The 19,804-nt window shown below is 39.1% G+C and overlaps 1 protein-coding gene across 1 annotated transcript; it reads right to left on the bottom strand.

Annotated features, from left to right (window-relative positions):
- Nucleotides 1-7,454: 7,454 nt before the first annotated feature.
- On the bottom strand, nt 7,455-18,477 carry LOC118268940 (ephrin type-B receptor 1-B). Its single transcript, XM_035583774.2, has one exon. The coding sequence runs from the start codon at nt 18,079-18,081 to the stop codon at nt 15,043-15,045; it is 3,039 nt and encodes a 1,012-aa protein (XP_035439667.1). The 5' UTR covers nt 18,082-18,477; the 3' UTR covers nt 7,455-15,042.
- Nucleotides 18,478-19,804: the final 1,327 nt, after the last annotated feature.

Raw genomic sequence — 19,804 nt, 5'->3', positions numbered from 1 at the left:
ATAGATTCGTCATGTCTGTCTGTCCGTATGTCACAGCCATTTATTTCTGAAACTGTTGGGCCTACATAGTTGAAACTTTGTAGGTTGATGTATTTCGGTAACCGCTATTCGAATTTTGAATAAAAATTAATAAATTTAAAAATTAAAGGGGGGCCAAACTCCATACATGGAACTGATCCAAAAAAAAAATTTTTTCAACTAACATATCCGTGATGGGTGTCTATGGATAGGTAAAACCATAAGAGAGTGAGAACGCTAAAAAAATATATGCAGTAGATTTCAATGGAAACTAACAACGAAAATTGTTTTGAACGAGATATCATTATTAGTTTTTAAAGAAATAAAACATTTTCAAAAACCGCAAATATAACTTTGTCGTTCATACAAACACTATGTAAAACCAAGTTATTTTATAACTTTTATATTATGTCATCTACTTGCTGCTACGGAACCCTTCATGGGCGAGTCTGACTCGCACTTGGCCGGTTTTTTAAAGCCCTATCCATAGACACCCATCACGGATATGTTAGCATAAAAAAATTTTTTTTTTAGTCAGTTCTATGTATGGTGTGCCCTGCCCCCCTTTAATTTTTAAATTTATTCATTTTTATTCAAAATTCGAATAGCGGTTACCGAAATACGTCATCCTACAAAGTTTCAACTATGTATGCCCAACAGTTTCGGAAATAAATGGCTGTGACATACGGACGGACAGACAGACAGACATGACGAATCTATAAGGGTTCCGTTTTTTGCCATTTTGGCTACGGAACCCTAAAAAGGTTGTTTGGGTTGCTAACACGTGATAGAGAAACATAGAGTTGGCCGTGTGAGAAACAATCAAAAGTAATGAACTTTTAAGACACCTAACGAAACCAATTTGTCTAGTAAACACGGTCGAGATGATTCTCGTGCGGAAAATCTTAACACCGCGATTCAGAAAATGACGTCATTTGCACAACGCCATCTATCGGATTTGGATTCCAACTATCAACATTAGTTCTATATTTAAACTTAAGATGTCGTTGCAAGTATGTACTATACTGAATTGCGTAACGTAATATTTTTCTTCTTGAACTCACAAAATTAATCATATCTTTTGATATAGTGAACCGATTTCGATGAAACAAAAACTAAGTTATACCTCAAGTTACGTATAATTTTTGTATATAAACATTTTCAGCATTGAATTCGTAGATTCTACTTGATGTGCGCACAAATAAACAGACAAACAGACAAAAATTTTAAAAATGATGGAAATGGGTTCTGTTACTTATCTTTTCACACGCTGGCTATTTTTTTTTTTCAATTTCTTCAATGTACAAAAATGACTTTTCTACAGATTTATTATATGTATAGATATAGAATGATACAAATTAATTTGGAAAGGGATGTCATGTTTAGACTACCCAAGTACCTACTAACTCTGAATAAAATTTTCATCTTACATACTTTAACTGTCTGTACTGAAAAAAAAAAATGTTTTGCGCTAGTGGTAGCTTTCACAAAGTTGGCGCATTTAATAAGGATTCTAAAAGGGTAACCACTTTGCACATTAATTTTTAAATTCAAATGACAAATTGCGTGCAGTGTTTTATTTTATATTTTTTTGAAGAGTTGTAACCTCTCCGGGCACCTGGTGCTACATGGAAGTTGACTTAAGGGACACCTGTATACCTAAATATATAGATTGCAAAATATCATCGAAAAATACCCGTATCAAATATAACAGTGGTTTTCCCAATGCCATTGTGATAGATGTATGCCCATTATAAGTAGTTCCCTACTAAACAAACTGCACAAAGAAGGCTGCAAGGGGTAAAGAGTATGCTAGCTAAGGAGGAGGCGGGGCGCGTGAGAGAACAAACCTCCTCACGCCCCAGCCGTCGCGAGAGACACTCCGGGCGTCGGGGATCGCGGGACGATCTCCGGCCACCGTAAGTGCGGGCCTGCGGGCGGCGAGTAAGGGTAGCTCACCGCCCGAACAGAGCCAGACCCGTGCGTACGGCGCGTAGCGTTCCGCGCGCGCCTCAAAGAGCCATCAGACCACCACAGATGGGGCCCAGTAGGGCTGATGCCTGATCCGGAGCTGCGGACTACCTAGCGGGTTTACCGGGGCTCCGGCTCGAAAAGCAGGAGAAGGAACGGGGTGGTTTTTAGTCAGTAAGAGTCTGACACTCCCTCTCGCCTCGCCCAAGGTGGGAGAAGTCATTGGATGATTTTCCCCCTGAAAAAAAAAAAAAAAAAAAAAAAAAAAAAAAAAAAAAAGGGGGTAAAGAGTGGCGACGAAGTGTATCTTATATTGGCAATCGAGTCTGAAGAGCTGACCGCCACACCTAACATGACCACTCTGCAAAGAATACTACCACATATGCCAGACTTCGAGCTGATACGAGTTACCTACCTAGAATGTTGAAATTCAAAATATAATTTGTACGAACCGAGACCCCTTGCTCGGAAATTACACTTGCAAAACCCGTAGGTAATTTCCAGTACCACTCCAAAATCATTTTCCCGCACCCTCACCTTTCACCGCCTACCTCGGTACTGGGATATAATTCAACTTTACAATTATGCTGATAAAGCTGAATATGGCGTGATCACATTGACTACGCAACTAAAGAAAGTAGACTGTAGGTACTTAAATCAGAGTGCCAAAGTTCTATAGGTACTTACACAACTTCACAATAGATGGCTAAAATGGTACGTAGTGTAGAGGTATAGGCGCGTCACCGGCCCGAAACTGCGCTGCCACGCCAGATTGGTGTACGGCGGGACGAGCTCCAGCGCGATCTCATGGTGGAATGGTAGCAACTACTATCGCAACCCAGGGCTGAGGTCGATGTCATTACAGCGATAGATAAGTCTCCTCGCTGAGGACGGCGTTCTCACCTACCGCCTGACACAGGTGTTTACCGGACGTTTCGGGAGGTACCTACCTGTTTTTGATAGGGCGGAAGGAAACGCCCGGGTGTCTTTTTTTGTTTATATTTGATGGGTCGACGTTTGGCCGCTATCTCGCCTGGTGGTGAGTGATGATGCGGCCTACGATGAAACACGTCTGCCCATGAACAACCTATTCAATCGGGCCTTGAAGACATCCTGGATAATGGTTAAACCCAGGAAACACAGATTCCGGCAGCGAGCGGTGGAGCATGCGGGGACGGTGTGCCCGGCATGGGCTGAACACTGCTGTGTCCTCAGGACTCCTAAGTTGGAACGGACCGGGGCTACGTTAAATCCATTACTTACAGCATAAGGTAATATTAAATAATAATTAATTCAATTAAAATCATAATAAGTGCTATAATAAACTTTATGCTGTAATGGGTTAAGCGGCTCTTGCCCAACCTCGGAGGGCCAAATGCCTCTTGCCGGAGGTTGTACGCGGGGATCGTGCGATCCATGGCCCTCTACGGCATCCTTGTGTGGGTCCCGTACTTGAGACCAGAGGATTATGGCGCGTGAGGGAACGAACCTCCTCACGCCTCAGCCGTCGCGGGAGACACTCCGGGTGTCGGGGATCGCGCGACGATCTCCAGCCACCGTAAGTGCGGGTCTGCGGAAAGCAAGCAAGGGTAGGTCGCCGCCCGACCAGAACTAGACGTGCGTACGGCGCGCCGCGCCCAGATGGAGCTGCGGGCTACCTAGCGGATTTACCGGGGTTTCCAGCTCAAAAACAAAGAGTAGGAACGGGGAAGTTTTTAGTCAGTAAGAGTCTGACACTCCTCGCCTCGCCCTACGCTGGAGAAGTAATTGAATGATTTTCCCCTCCTAAAGAAAAAAAGGTATGTGATCGGCGCTGGCGTCCGGCATTGGTTTAAGTCATGGTGTGGAGCGAGTGAGACTGGGATTTCCTGCGCAACAACCATGGTAACTAAGGCATGGCACGCAAGGAAACGACTCTCCTCATGCTCATGCCATGCACTCAGGGTGTCGGGTTCGGCCGGCCACTGTAAACAAGGGCCAACAGACGGTGAGCAAGCCATCGTTGCGTTCCGTGTGCGCCTCAAAGAGCCAGCAGACCACCACAGATGGTGCTCAGCAGGGTTGAGCCTATACGGTGTAACCGCGGAAGGCCTGACTTGTTGCCGGGGCTCCGGCTCATAGAGCAGTAGGAACAGAGTGGTTTCTAGTCAGTAAGAGTCTGACACTGTCTCGCCACACTTAAAGCGAAAATCATTCGATGTCTTGAATATTGGACGATTTTCCACTCTTGAAAAAAAGTGTAGACGCTTTAACACAATCGGCGAGGCGTCACCGTTTCATGGTGGATATCCCACCCACTCGCACGAAGCGCTTCGCTTCAAGCTTCCTTGTGCGAACTGCTAGGGAGTGGAACGCCTTGCCGGAGTCTGTGTTTCCTGATGGGTATAACCTGGGTGTCTTCAAAGCCCGAGTGAATAGGTTGCTTATGGGCAGACGTGCTCCATCGTAGGCCCCATCATCACTTACCATCAGGTGAGATAGTGGCCAAACGTCGGCCCATTTAACAATAAAAAAAAAAAAAAAAATTTTTTGCTTTACCTGCAATTCCTTGTATCGGTGCAAATAACTCTTTCTCGACAAACTAAATAATATTAGATGCTTCATCCCGCATTTGATCACAAGGCATCACGTAACTGAATGACTTATGACGAGTAATTGTGCGTAAGGGCTCATGTACACCATACCACTACCGCGTCGATATGCTGTGTACATGAATCTGCAGCGTCCGTTGATTTACTACACATTTGATAATGTGTTTGATGCACTATCAACATCATTCAATATTATTTAGTGAAACATGATACATAACATCAGTTCCTCTAGTAAGTTTAGTAATATTGCCGACGAAAGCTGCAAGCGAAATCATGAGTAGACAGACAATGTTGTTTGACAAGAGATCCTCGCTGATTTACAACATGATGATGACAAATCGTGTGCGAAGTGTTGTCTAGTGCATACGAGGTTGTAACGTATAATTTGAGTACACCAGAAGAAATATTAGTAAGTTCAAATAAATTCATCGAAACGGAGTTTCGTAGAAAAATCTTTTTTTGTGTCGAATTTAAGAAATAATTTGCAAAGTGCTATACCATATTATACCATACCATTTTACAATCCATAATAAATGCGCCAACTTTGGTGAAATTTGCCACTACTAGCGCCATACATAATTTATTCAGTACAGTCACTTAAAGTAAGGTGAAAAATTTATTCAGAGTATTTGGTTCCCCTAAAACTAACAATGTTTTCCAATCTAAAGCAGTTGGCTAAGAATTTATGATCTAGACACACGGCAGTGTGTCCGCCAAGTTCGAGCAAAAAAACCGACACACCGGCCGTGGGTTATATTACACGAACCATTTCGGGCCAAGTTTGACCCACCTATAACTCAAAATCTATTTTATCTACGCATATGAAATTTCTAGTATCTGTCGAGATCTACTTACTTATCTAAAATACAAAATTTCATTAATGTACCTATTGTAGGTCTTGAGATATTGACGTCAGAAAATCGCTATTTTTACTATACACTCACTGACTGACTCACTCACTCATCAAAAACCTAGACCACTTCCAATGGTCGTATTGACTTGAAATTTGGCATAGAGGTAGGTCTTTAGGTCAAGGTAAAGGAAAAAATCTGAAAATGGCCAAGTGTGAGTCGGTTTTAAAAATAATGAAGGTGTAAATTCATACCCCTAAGGAACTAAAACAAAAAAATTATCTATATCTAAAATTCGTTACGAAGGTTTGTATTTAGTCAAAGTAAAGTAAAATAAGAAAAAAAGAAAATAAACCTTACAAAAATAAATGAAATCCCACCCAAAACATAAATGTGAAAGGCTGCCAAGTTCGATAATATTGGAATGCTTCGCCTATAAAAGAAGTGAGATCTAAATAAGTACCAAGTTCCATACACAGACCTCAGTTAAAAATGATATAACTTGGCAAGTTTTAATAAAAAATTATATACTTGACTCATTGCGTTTAGTAGGTTTATAACCAAGTGTGTGAAAACTTGCCAACTTGTTATATCATTTTTAACTGAGGTCTGTGTATGGAACTTGGTACTTATTTAGATCTCACTTCTTTTATAGGCGAAGCATTCCAATCCAATATTATCGAACTTGGCAGCCTTTCACATTTATGTTTTGGGTGGGATTCCATATTACTGGAGCACTATTCAGGATAATGTAAGGAAGACTGCAGACGAAAAAATAAAGATTTGTAGCAACAAGAGTCAAAAGACTGGCACAGGGTGTACTTTTTCGTGGATAACACATAAGTCACTGTAATTTAAAAACTGTAGGACTTAGATTTTTTTTTATATTTTTCTGATAACAGTTGAAACCTTGCTGATCATCTGGTGCCTGTTGGACGTCGACTTCAGGGACACCCTGTATACTATTGCTGTACGGTATACCATCCAGTCGAAAATGCAACCGTCGCACAACCTCTCTCCTGTTAAGCTCGCCTATCATGAGTAATTTCTGTTCTATTTTTAAAAAAACGTTGTCCTACACTAGGATTTTCTCCAGGGTTGGAAAAAAAACATGTTTTTTTTATAAAGAAAAAAACATCATGTTTTAATTGAAAAACAAAAAAAACATGTTTTTTATTCTTCACTGCTGTTTTAATTGACTTGTTTTAAACATGTTTTAATCTTGTTTTAAACACGTAAATATGTATAAAATGAATAAAAAAGCTGGAATTTCTATAAAGTTCCGCCAAAGCGGGTCTTTCTTCCGCCCTGTTATCATATTTTTTTCCCAAATAATACAGCACACATACACGCACTGTAATAGTTAATTAATAACGCCGAACAAAATTACGTAAAAAAAGCATATATACGGTCGAATTGAGAAACCTCCTCCTTTTTTTGAAGTCGGTTGAAAAAATACGTGTCCACCAAAAGCGAACCGGGAAATCCCCGCGTTTTATGAACATTCATTCACCGCATTACCGCTTGTCAGTCAGGGGAATCCCATCTAGTAATATCCATGTTGCCAACTCTTTAGTAAAAAAATATACCATTAGGTTTTTAATTTCTTGAGTGTAAAAGTATACAGAGATTTTTTTATGTGTTTTCAACATGTTTAAAACAAATTAGTTTTAATCATGTTTTGAACATGATACATACTTTTGTAGTGTTTTAATCAGTGTTTTAAACATGTGTTTAAAACAAATGTTTTAAACATTGCCAACCCTGATTTTCTCCTGTGTCGTAGGTGCGTTTACAGACATACAATTTCACATGCACATGACACCCAGACCCGAAACAACAATTTGTGGATCACACAAAGAGTTACTCCGTGCGCGAATCGAACCCGCTACACGTTGCGCGGCAGCCAGTTGCCCAGCCACCACGCCAACCGTGCAGTCAAATTTACCCACCCCGTTTGGTGAAAAGAACAACAACTTACAATTTAACTATATTAGAGGTTGTAAGAAATAACAACACTTAATAAATATCAATAGTTTATTACATAAATTATAGCCAAGCTTACACTTCATTGTTTCATTCACCTATACTGATTCATAGTAAAGATTTAAAACTGCGCTAATTTATACTATCTCTGTATACGAGACGGGCGCGCGGTGATCAAAATATACTCGAGGCGGGAACAAACCTGCCCTAACCGCACGCCCGCTTAATCTATATAAAAAGAATACTTATAAATAAAATCTAACATCACTCTATGTTATAATTAATTAGGCTATGATTGGTGTTACTACGGTTCCTATTCCGATTGTATCTGACAAAAATTATTCCTAATTTGATCTGCATAGCATTAAATAACTATTTGTTTATGTGACCCCCGAATACTGATGCTACTCAATTTTACATTGAATTAATGATTCATACTGTCTTTATCATTCAATGTGTTGTAAGGATTGAACACTTCCACGAACATGTTAAAGTTGAATGGCATCCGAGTATTTGGGCTGCAGTGTATCACACTGGAAAATGTCGTTACTGGTTTTCGCATTGGTTACATTGATGGATTTCACACGTCCTTGTTTCTAATCGATGAATTAAAAAACCAATAAAATCGACAGTGCATACACGTACACAGAGTTGCGTTATGATGTGTTTGTATTTAATGGGATTGAAATGACTCGCTTTGAAAACATCATTAACCTCGAGCACGAGTGTTTAAATAGACGAGGCACATTTTGTATTATCAGGCTTTACTAAGTAAACAATTTCAAGTTGAAAGCTGTCGATGTACTGTATTTTTAATTGCTTCAATAGCAAAATGGTTTCACAAAAAAAATTGTTCGAACATGTAAAATCCAGAATGTTTGCGTAAACCAATAACAAAATAAATTTGTGACAGAACACGTTTCAAGACGGAGGTTGTTACCTGTCGGCCTGTCGGACATCACTGTCTAATCGAGGCTTATTATTGCTTTAACGAATACAGTTTCATCAGGTATAATATACATCTTATAATGTAAACAATTAGGTTCATTTTCCATAACACAAACGACGAATAAATTGGCCCAAAGGTAAAAGGACCAGTATTTTATTCGCAATTTGCATAAACACTGCCATTTTAAAAGTTTGTTAAACTATCTTTCAAATACTGGACTTGTTCAGATTGTTTGTCCAACGTATCAAAACTCTTACTATATTCTTCATTATACTAGCTAGATTTTAAGTATTAGTAAATAAATGTTAATTTCATTAGATTATTATAACTCTATTGAATGGGTTTGGTGTTATGGTGCATTGACCAGGTTGTCACACATCACCGCTACAGCTAAACATCTCTATCTCCCGTCAGGTATATGTTATTGGCAATAACTATGGTTCGTGTATAAAAACTAGGTGTTCTATGAGAATGGCGTGTGACAGTCTGAGCAATAATATTCATGAATTTTTATATTCGCTTTGTATTTATATAAATATTTCTTATTGCTTATCTTTCATTATAATCGTCGGTAAAATATACATCAGCTGCACCAAGTGGCAAGACTGTATCTTGAATGTTAAAAATTCATGAACAATTTTGTATAAGTAAGAAGATATAAAATTTCTATATATTTATGTACTTAATAATTTATAAGTATCTACTATGAATTGGTGTGATCGTGGCATGAAGGCAATCCTATTCGTCTAACAGATAAATACAGAAGATCACAGTAAAATGGGAATACAAAATGGTGGACCTGACAATTGTGCACACATTACACAGCGTCAGGGTTAATTCACTATGGAGTGAATTACAATAGAACCTGTAGTGAAATAATAACGTATTACTATATCAATGTAAAAATGGCAAGGAATCTTGAGTGTATAACAGATGTAAGGCAAGAGACGTAAGTATCTTGGAGCGAGTCCTGATAACCTCAACGGCACTAATTTGTTTAAGTACCAAAACACAGACATGTGCTTAAACAAACATCTCTATACATTGTCCAGGAGCCACCAGGAGCCACCAGGAGCCACCAGGAGCCACCAGGAGCCGCGCTACTAGTGGCTGCTCCACTTATATTTAGTACGAGGTCGCGGGGTTCACATATTATTGCTTATAGTTTCTCTTTCAAGTTTAACTCTAATAATTAATCAAATATATTTCGTTCAATCGTGTCTGTATAAAATGGCATTTAATCTGTATATATGTATATTCCATTTGAAAATCACAAGAATTAATTTAATTTGTATAATATTGATCTTTTACTCAACCTACACACAGATCAGAAAATATTCAGTACATCTTTGAACTTTAGCAGACGTCATGATTCAGTTATAGATATTAAGTCATAGATAAACATTCTTAGCTAAAGGACGACTCACTAAGGGTTAATAGTAGTTCATCTTTTAGCAAACAATAGTTTAACAGTAGAAAACGATAATTCAATACAAAGAATAGGTACACTATAATATTACATGAAACACCGGTAAATATGTCAAACATAATCCTGGAAGACAATATACATACATTTATGGGAAAATAAAATTTTGTATAAACTTGTCATAGTCACAAGATTTGTACAATTAAAACTATGGTCGTGTCAGAACTTATGAAAATTCAGCGGATACACAATTACAATAAATTTTACGTATCAAGAGCGACATAACTACATTGGCACAGCGATTTGCGAGCGGGTTCCACCTGTACGGGAATGTCTGTCCAGTTAACGCGAGCTTGCAACCGCGGTCTGTTCTAATAAACGGATATCTGAAGCAGACGTGTTGGCGTATTGTGTATGTTATCACACAAATAGATTAAGTGGGTTGATTGAATGCGATACGGCGCACACGAGTGGTTGCCACACATTTTGTGACTTACACAGCTTAAAGTATTAAACAGAATGTTGCCTTTTGTTCGTAATTCGCTTAAGTCGAGATAGTACCTACCTCAATTAAGCGTCAGAGTGACTTACTTTTCGAGTAGATAAATTTTAAATACATTTCACAAGTTTGGGTTACGATTTACGTTTAATTATTCAGAGAACATTAGGTGTGTAGCTACAATAAGCACGCGTTCGAGTATATTGTACAATATGGTGTGTCATAGTGATCAAGATATCAATAGACGGTCTGTAATAGACAATCTATTCAGGGCAGGCGATCGAACGGCTCTAGGATTGAGCTGCACAAAGGGAAGCCGTATCAAAGGAAGGAGGATAGAAGCAATCTCTGCAGCGGAAAGCACTCAAGATAGTAGAGATGTAGACTTGATTACATGACTAAGATATCAATAGCCTTTGACTATTTTTGTAATAACGCACCTGCCTTAGTTCGCTCACTTCATCAAAAATATTAAAATATGCCCTTTCCACTAATATCCAAAGCCAATGGCATTTACTCGATCGGATGGAAATTATTCCCGAAACTATTACATGCCGTGTTTGGGGAAAAATGAATGTAAGAAACTTTTCATTTAAAACATATCAACAGGCAATTAGAACGCGGACATTAGATTACGTTATCTCACTTTATGTGTGATGACTGATGAACAACAAACATTTTAATTGAGTGACGTCACTGCGTTCATTGCGTTTGACTAGTCGTATATCCCGGTAAAAATTGTAGCCTCTTAAAATGTACTTAGGTAGGTCAGTATACGTATAACAATGTTCTTTGAAGTTACACGTGTACGTTCAGTCAAGTTGGTACACCCCAAAAGGATCCGTGTGATAGCCACACGTAGTCATAAGTCCTTTGAAAGAGAAAAAATGTACAAAACAACGCTGATTTACCTCAGCGGGTCTGCGCAGACTGCGGGGAACGTGAAGCGCGGCATTCTCTAATAACTTTGTATTTGACACTTTATTTTTAGTGTTATAAAGTGCAAGATTGCTTGAATGGAAGCCACGAGACATACAACTTCACGTGCTCTTTGAAGCTTGTAAGGGTCTTAATGAAGTGTCTATAAACACAATGTTATATCAAATTCACTATTAACTATGTAGACATATTGTTTGGAAGGTCGATGCAAATTCTGCCTGAAGGTTTTATACTTGTCTTTTTTAAGAGAGAAGGTAGGCAAGAATTCACCGATCACTTGGTGGTAAGCAATTGGCACCGCCTATGGACACCCGTTAGTATCCGTTAAACAAAGGAGTTAAGTGTACTTTTCCCCCTTGTTTTATAGGAGAAGGGAGGAGGATAGGGCCTCCGTTAACTTCATTGAAACGACAAAGCACAGCGGTTTGGCAAAAGTTGACAGCGACACAACCGCTATGGCAACCGCGTCAGGCAATACGTACCGCTTGGGCGGCCAACGTGCGTAAGCGGCCTAGGCGAACTCTGCTCGCTTTGTTTAGTAATCATTCCAGAGTTTCGGTGTCGAAAAATCATGAAATTCTAGAAATCTTGAATCTACAAGATATTTTAATGATAAAAGATAGTATTAAGTGCTTATTACAAATCATGCAAACGAGTTTCGAGTAACTAAATAACTAAAGATTAGCTGCACCTTGAAATAATAAAGCGTTCTATTACAGACTTCCCAAGCACATGTTCAAACAATGTAAGTTAGGCTTTAAACGGAGATAATTTTGGTATTAAGCGTGAAGACATAAGGTCCCGACATATTTGGCTTATTTTCAGGTTGTTATAGTTAGGTGGGAGTCTGAGTGTAGTCTACGTCTGTTGAAATATCATCCCCGTGTGTGTGTGGGCGGCGTGGTAGACTAAACAAGTTACGTGAACGCCCTATAGAAACTATTCGAGAAAAATAATGTTTATAAACATAAGATGAGCTCGCATCAAATAGATAGGTTTTCAAACTATGTACTAAATACTCATAAAATAGTTATTACATTACTGATTCATCATGATTGGGATTGGATTGTTAAGTACGATTCGAATTCAAGTTTACGGTGGGCTAATGACGAAATCGCAATCAATTCTATGCGTTAACGTTTGTTAAAATTACGAGGGTCAATTAGTAAATTATGGCATTTGCATTACTATCAATGTACCTAGGATGGAAGGGGACGGCATTCGGCATGTGATGCACCATTACATATTCGAATACCGATCCACAGTCGCGATCCCTTATGTAGGTGCTTACATAACACATTCTACAAGCTTTTTGTAGCCATGTTAAATCTCTGCTAGAAGTTAAAAGGCAAAGAAAATATGTAGTAAAACCATTTTATATTACCCGTATCAGACAAAGAAAGTAAAATAAACAAGAGAGTCGAATCGAAACATTTCAGTGTAAGTCATAAAATTGTGAGATAAACAGACGCTGCCGCTGTATGGAACACTAGCGACCGCCGGAAAAACGCTATTTAGGATCAAGCACGCGATGCTTACACAAACGAAACAGGTTCGACTACCTGACCTCAACCGCACGACTCTTTTTAAAAATATGTTATTAAACTTAAGCCGCAGATAATTTGCATACATAATGTGCAGCCACTCGGTCCTAAACCCGATGCATTTTTGAGTCAATCTGCCAATGACAACGGCGACTGCGTAATTACACCAAATTGTAGCAAGCGAAGATTATTTTCGTCTGGTTTTTATTTGCCACAGTTGTGCAAAACTTAACAATGTCAAGTTGTTTATCAGTAAAGCAATAAAAACGTAGTTAGTTGGTATCGATTCGGATATTAAATACTGTCCTATCTTACTTCTTACTAATATTATTTTATATTATAAAAGCGAAAGGTTGTGTGTATTTTTTTTGTTACTCAATTACATAAAAACGACTAGGGATGAAATTTGTGTGCCATGTGTTATTTCAGACCAAAACACACAGGCTATATTTTATCCCACGGGAACGCGGGTGAAGCCGCGCGCAGAAGCTAGTAGTAAATAAGTAGAAACCCAGCTCGCAAATCGCTTAGGCAAAAAGTTAAACAAGGCAGAACTCTATAAACATTAGCAACATATCAAAAGTGAAAATTTACAGTTTGAGTTTTAATACTTACTAGGTATTTAATAAGTTTGCTACAAAAATCTGTGATTGTCGAATGTACAAGATGAAATGGATAATTGAGCAATTTTGATGACCATCAATGAGAATTGACCAACTAGCCAACTACTGCCACCACATAACATTATGTTTGTATAGAATATCAACTTAAAGTCTTAAATTACGAATAAATGATTATAAACTAAATATAAAATCACTGATAATATAGTTCGTGGTGCAGACGGTAGGTGGTGCGTCTGTCGCTCAGATAACCGCTCAGCTCATGTGAAAGACGCGAAGCGTTCAAACATTTATACATTCGCTTTGTAACATCACAAGCGGGGAAGCAAGCACTTAAAACTATATTGGCATTTCTCAATAGGTACAATAATATGAACAGGTTTGTTCAGTAAACAAAATTAATACTAGAATTGTTGACATTTACAGGCAGTGTAAGGCTGGGCGCGGACGACTGGCTGCTCACTGCAGCATTGTGTTCCACATACAACAGACAGGTGTGCTGAACACATTGCAGCAGTAAACTCCTGTGCCCACACCACACCAAACAGAAATTCACAAAATTAAATATAAAATTTATATAATTTTCAGTTACATTTAAAGCAATTTAACACTAAATTATTCAGCCTTATGTACATGCGATGTAATTACGGATTAAGTAAATATTAACGAACTTAAATGCATTTTGTGGCATTCTAAATTAGTTAAGTACATCAGTTCAATCACATTTTTGAGGTTCAGCATAAACAAGCTTCGAGTACATTACAAATAGTATCAACATTGATGTCTCCTCACCCACACTCCCACAGCTCACAATTATCATCACAAGTATTCTCAATGTTAATACTATCAAACAAAACATGAAACACACTCTAAAGCACATCTATACTTTTTTTTCATTAAAAATCTCATGAATATACAGATAATATTCCTCGAAAAGAGTACAGAAAAATTGGCTAACTACAATTTCGATATATCTTAAAATTACAAAAATCCTTGACTTTTCTGACTATGATGGTGTAAAGAAACTTATTAAAATAAGCTTCGTAAGCACATAGAGAATGTATCAAATTGTATAAGTACAAAAAATATTTAAAATATAATAAAGTAAACAAACATCAGTCTAAACAAGTAATGTTGTCATGTCTGTCAGCTAGTAATTAACTAAAATTATTATTTATCACCATTCTTTATAACTTCTCTTTAATTTTTTCATATCTAATTAATACCCCAGTGGGATATAGATAAATCAGTTTTCGACAAATAAGCAAAAATTTTAATTTCGTTGTATATAAGTAACTATATTTTATACTGGTATTCATAAAGCTGTCTCAAGTGTCAGTTTCTTTAAATTAGGCCGGCAAGTCAATAGCTGTCACTCAAGCATTATAACTAAAAAATACAACAGTTTAATAAAAAAAACAATATAAAGAAATATAAACAGCTGCATAATATACTGTCATAGATAATTTCCTTAACATCACTATGAAAAGAAGTCCTTTTACCCCTATAACTAAACTCTATGGCAGTTTTTTAGAAAAATATACAAAATGCATCATTTTATACTTAAGATCACTGTTGCATGTTGTTGCACTTCGAGATCAAATCCACTCAAACGCGGGGCATCAGCCGCACACTAGCACAATGTCACTTACACCAGGAACCCATACGGGCCACTACCACGGATTTGGGCGCGCATGCTCTGCACGCTGTTCATTATCTTCTTCTGGTGGCCGACGAGCGTGACGCCGAGCGAGGCCAACTGGTGCACTGTCAGGTCTACCACGGCATCCATGTCCAGGATGCCCGCCGCGCGGAACTTTTCAATATAACGCGACATCTTGATGCATTCTAACCATTCCTCTACTGATGAGAACTGGATCATATCAGGAGTATCACCCGCTAGTGGATCCGCAGAGCGATTCTGTGCTATTTTTCTCAAGGTATCAGGACAGCGGATCAGCTTATCTAAAGTTTTCACTATGCTCGCGAATGACGGACGGTGGGTACGCTCTTTCTGCCAACAGTCGAGCATCAACTGGTAAACTGCTTCTGGACAGTCCATTGGAGCGGGAAGTCTGTATCCTTTCTCTATAGACTTAATTACATCTTGGTTACTCCAGTTCCAATAAGGTCGTTCACCAAAGCTCATAACTTCCCAGCACACTATGCCCATAGACCATACGTCACTAGCTGAGGTGAACTTTCTGAAAGCAATGGCCTCTGGGGCAGTCCATCGCACGGGGATTTTTCCGCCACGCGTTGTATATGCGCCATCTGCAGTCGACTCAATTTCTCGTGACAATCCGAAGTCAGCGATTTTACACACGAGTTGAGAATTTACAAGCACGTTACGAGCAGCCAGATCACGATGAATATAATTCATTTCTGAAAGGTACTGCATACCTGTCGCGATGCCACGTAGCATTCCAACTAATTGAACAACACGGAATTTGCCATCATTCGCTCTCAAAAATGTGTCTAAAGAGCCATTCTCCATAAACTCTGTTATGATCATGATGGGATTACATTTAGTGACTACGCCTTGTAAGAAAATAACATTTGGATGTTCGAATTGTCCCATTATTGACGCTTCAGCGAGAAAATCACGCCGCGCGCGTTCTGTGGAGCCCGGTTTTAGGGTCTTAATGGCAACGTCGATCTCTTGACCACAACTCGCTGGTAATTTAAGTTTACCTCGGCAAACATCTCCAAATTCGCCGCCGCCAATAATTGCTTCTATTGTAATACAAGAAGCGTCAATTTCGCGTGCAAATTCCCTGACTGCCTGATTAGGATCTTCATAAGTGTGGGGGTCAATATAAGTCCTGGAGCCAGTCCCAGCAAACAATGGTGTTGTGGCGTTACTGCTAGTCTTGGCAGGACGTTCGGGTCCGGTGTACACTTCTCCATTTCGATAGTTAAGTGCATTACAGTCACTGGGTTGCTTTTTGTCACATTCGTCATCTGTTCGTGAACGTAGAAATAGTACAGTAGCAATAATCGCAACTACCGACAGTACAACAACCGCGACCATTACACCCGCCACTAATCGCACCTGCGCTCCCTCCTCTTCACCTACGAATGTTGTTTCCAGCACAGATCCAGTGCGTGCATAGACTATACCACTGAACTCACCCCAACCACGCTTCATTTTTGCTCTTACTCTAATACCATACTCAGTATCTCTTTTCAAACCAGTTATTATGACATGAGGTTCTTTAGAGATTTTTAGGGTGGCATTGGCACTCTTTTCCATATTATCCTTAGGGAAACATTTTACTTCATAGCTTTCTATTGTATCGTCAGGATCAGTGAGATCAATGGGTGGTGGGTTCCATGCTAAAGACAGTTTGTCACTTTCTACACTCAGGATGCGTAATTTAGAGACAACACTAACAACTGAGGCTTCTGTTACTGCAGTTATTTCAACTTTCTTAGGTTCTTCACCGGTTTGCTCAGTCACCCCATTTTCAGCATAGACTTGGAATTTATACTCAGTAACTGGGTCCAATCCCATTACAGTAACTCTGGTGTTGTTTAGGCCAGTTGCAGCTGGCCTGTACTCAATGTTGGGCCCACAGTTGGAACAGTATACTCTGTAAGTTATATCATTACGACCTCCTGTTTTATGTGGAGGTTGCCAAGCTAGTGAAATAGAAAACTGGTCAGCAAATGTGACAGTGAGATTGACTGGTGCTGAAGGTGGCTGTGTGCATGGTACATTTTTTGGGTCCTTTTTAGCTCTATAAAAACCTGGTACACATTTACACTCAGCAGCGGCATAAGCAGTAGATTCAGAATAATCTGGGCAAGTAATGCAGGGATCATCACCAGTGTGAGATTTAAATTTTCCTGGTGCACATTCATTGCATACTTGGTTGTTTAGATCAGGTTCAAACCCAGCACGGCATTTGCATGAGCCACTAGGCAAAGTCCACTTGCCATCACCTTTGCATAAATAAACTGGAGGAACCTCACCTGGTGCTGTCTCTGCATTCTCCACACAAGTACCATTTGCCTGTTCAATGACTGTAACCTCTCGACCTGTTGGTGTGGCTGGGAACCTTGCAAAGTTAACTGTAACTTCTGGACAAGTGATGTAGTAGACTTTCACTGCCAATATTGATATACATGCACCCTGGTCTCTGAAGGCGAAGTAGACGCCCCTTTTAGTGACTGCAATGCTTTTGACCTCGGTGTTGATATCAACTTCAGAATTAGTATTGAAGCGACCCTCACCTGCAGCTATTCTTCCTACCAGCTTGTAGCTCTCTGGCTCCCAGGGAGGCTGCTCTCGCGTGGCGACGTCGAACTCGTAATACAGCAAACTAAAAGTCTCTTTGCAGCTCAGTGCATTACCAGGGAACAATGAGCAATCTCTTATGGTGAATTTGATTTCAATATAAATACGATTAGCATTCCTGCGTTCGATGAATGGCGTCCAGAGCCAGTTATTGACATTGTGATGCGCGACGTCACATACCACGTACGATCGCCAGTTGATCTGTTTCTCGAAGTTAGTGTAGGACTCCTCGAGCCAGCCGGGGGTGCTCGCTTGAGCGCCGTAAGGGAAGCGCGTCCAGCCGAGGGTCGCTTCGGTGGTGGTATCGAGAAGCAGCACCTGCTCGGCTCGCACATTCAGCGCCGTCACCACCGCGGCCGCCGCCACCACAAACGACCACATCATCTTTTCCGCATAATAACACAGTTACGCCCAAACAACGCTGATACGACACTGTCCAATCCTAATTTTAACTTCTTTCTACATAATGTACACTACAGTTTTCACATTAGGTTCAACACTTCACTTTGTAGATAAAGGATGGCTCAGTCATTTTCTCTTTGCTGCTATGTATTCAAAGTAGTCTGAGAGCAATCACAATTTCACTGTTACAATGGTGACAAAGATTAGCACAATGTCTGTAGTTCATATATTACGCGAGAATTAAACACAAATAACATTCTTTTATGTGAGGATTCCGCATTTTTAATTTATATTGATCTCGTATTACACAGATGAGACCACTCACTTGACATGGACGCGCAGCAGTTTTGTGTGTTGCCGTACCCGAAAAATAACAACAAAATTGCATTTTAGAAAGTAAACCATAATGTAAAAATGTTTTTTTCACGATGCTGTCATAGAGCATAGTCATAGTGAATTTTACTGTCTATGGTAACTTTGATCTAATTTATTTGTTTATAATTAAAGTTTTTGTATCTAAATATTGTTTAGATTATATTGTTGTTTTTTAAAAAAAATTTTTGGCATAACACAGCAGTTAATATTCGAGATTATTTGGGGTGGCGCTAGTGTTGAACTTGGCCCTAGTCCATAACCCATGAATGGTCATCCTTGTGATTAAATTTAGGTTTAAAAATATCCAAATTACTTACGATAAAACTGCCTACTAACCCTTCTCGCAATAAACCTCGAATTAATTCCTAAGAAGACTAAAAGTAGCCTAGAAAGTTACACTGACAATAATAATGGTTCTCTTTACTCAAAATAGATGGCGTCACTTTATTTATCTAATAATTTAAAGGGAGATTATAAGGGAGATTTTATATTATTACTATTAGTTATTTTCCTTTCGGACCACAGGGACCTGGACCTTTGGAAGGCGTACGAAGAGTCGAAACCAACTCGCAGAACCCCGTTGAAAAATTGTAATCTAAATGAAATGATACAGCAACCGGGAGCTATCCCTGTATGTGCTACGAAAGTCCACCTAAGGGCAATAACCGGTTGATAAGGTACTATAAGTCATTGTTAGACAAACTAGACATTCATCATTTAATGATAAATATTAGAAATAGTTAACAGCCAGAAGCAATGCATCGGCACGAATGGTTCGACTCAATCCGAGTAAATCCACGGCAATGCTAACCAGGACCTCACAGGAAATTGGCGTAAAATAATGCTTACGTTAAAGATAAAAACCATTTATTTGCATAAACATGTGTTATACAGTATACAGCAAGCATTTTTTTATTGGGTCAAGCCCGCCACAACTTCCCACACCACTGCAGCTTCTGTAAGCCAGGATCAACAGTAGATACAACCATGAAAACACTGGAACACTGAAGTCCGGCGCGTCCAAGATCCTGCAACGAAATAAATCAAAAGATATTATTATTTGAGGAGGAGAAAATACAGAAGGCATGTAAGATGTCATTGTCTTAATCAGTGTCCAACACGTTGTTTTTACCTTAGTGACGTACAAATTCAAAATATGACAATTCGTTTAGTTACTTAATTAATACGTTAAAAATAATTCATTAAATCCGTGATGTTGTCTATTTATCTTGTTTTTTTTTGCCCAACATACAAGTTCACATACACATGACACCCAGACCCGAAACAACAATTTGTGGATCACACAAAGTGTTGCTCCGTGCGGGAATCG

This window comes from Spodoptera frugiperda, chromosome 25, assembly GCF_023101765.2.
Source record: "Spodoptera frugiperda isolate SF20-4 chromosome 25, AGI-APGP_CSIRO_Sfru_2.0, whole genome shotgun sequence".
NCBI classification, from domain to species: domain Eukaryota; kingdom Metazoa; phylum Arthropoda; class Insecta; order Lepidoptera; family Noctuidae; genus Spodoptera; species Spodoptera frugiperda.
The sequence above is the reverse complement of the archived record's forward strand: the minus strand, read 5'-3'. Positions and strand labels throughout refer to the sequence as shown.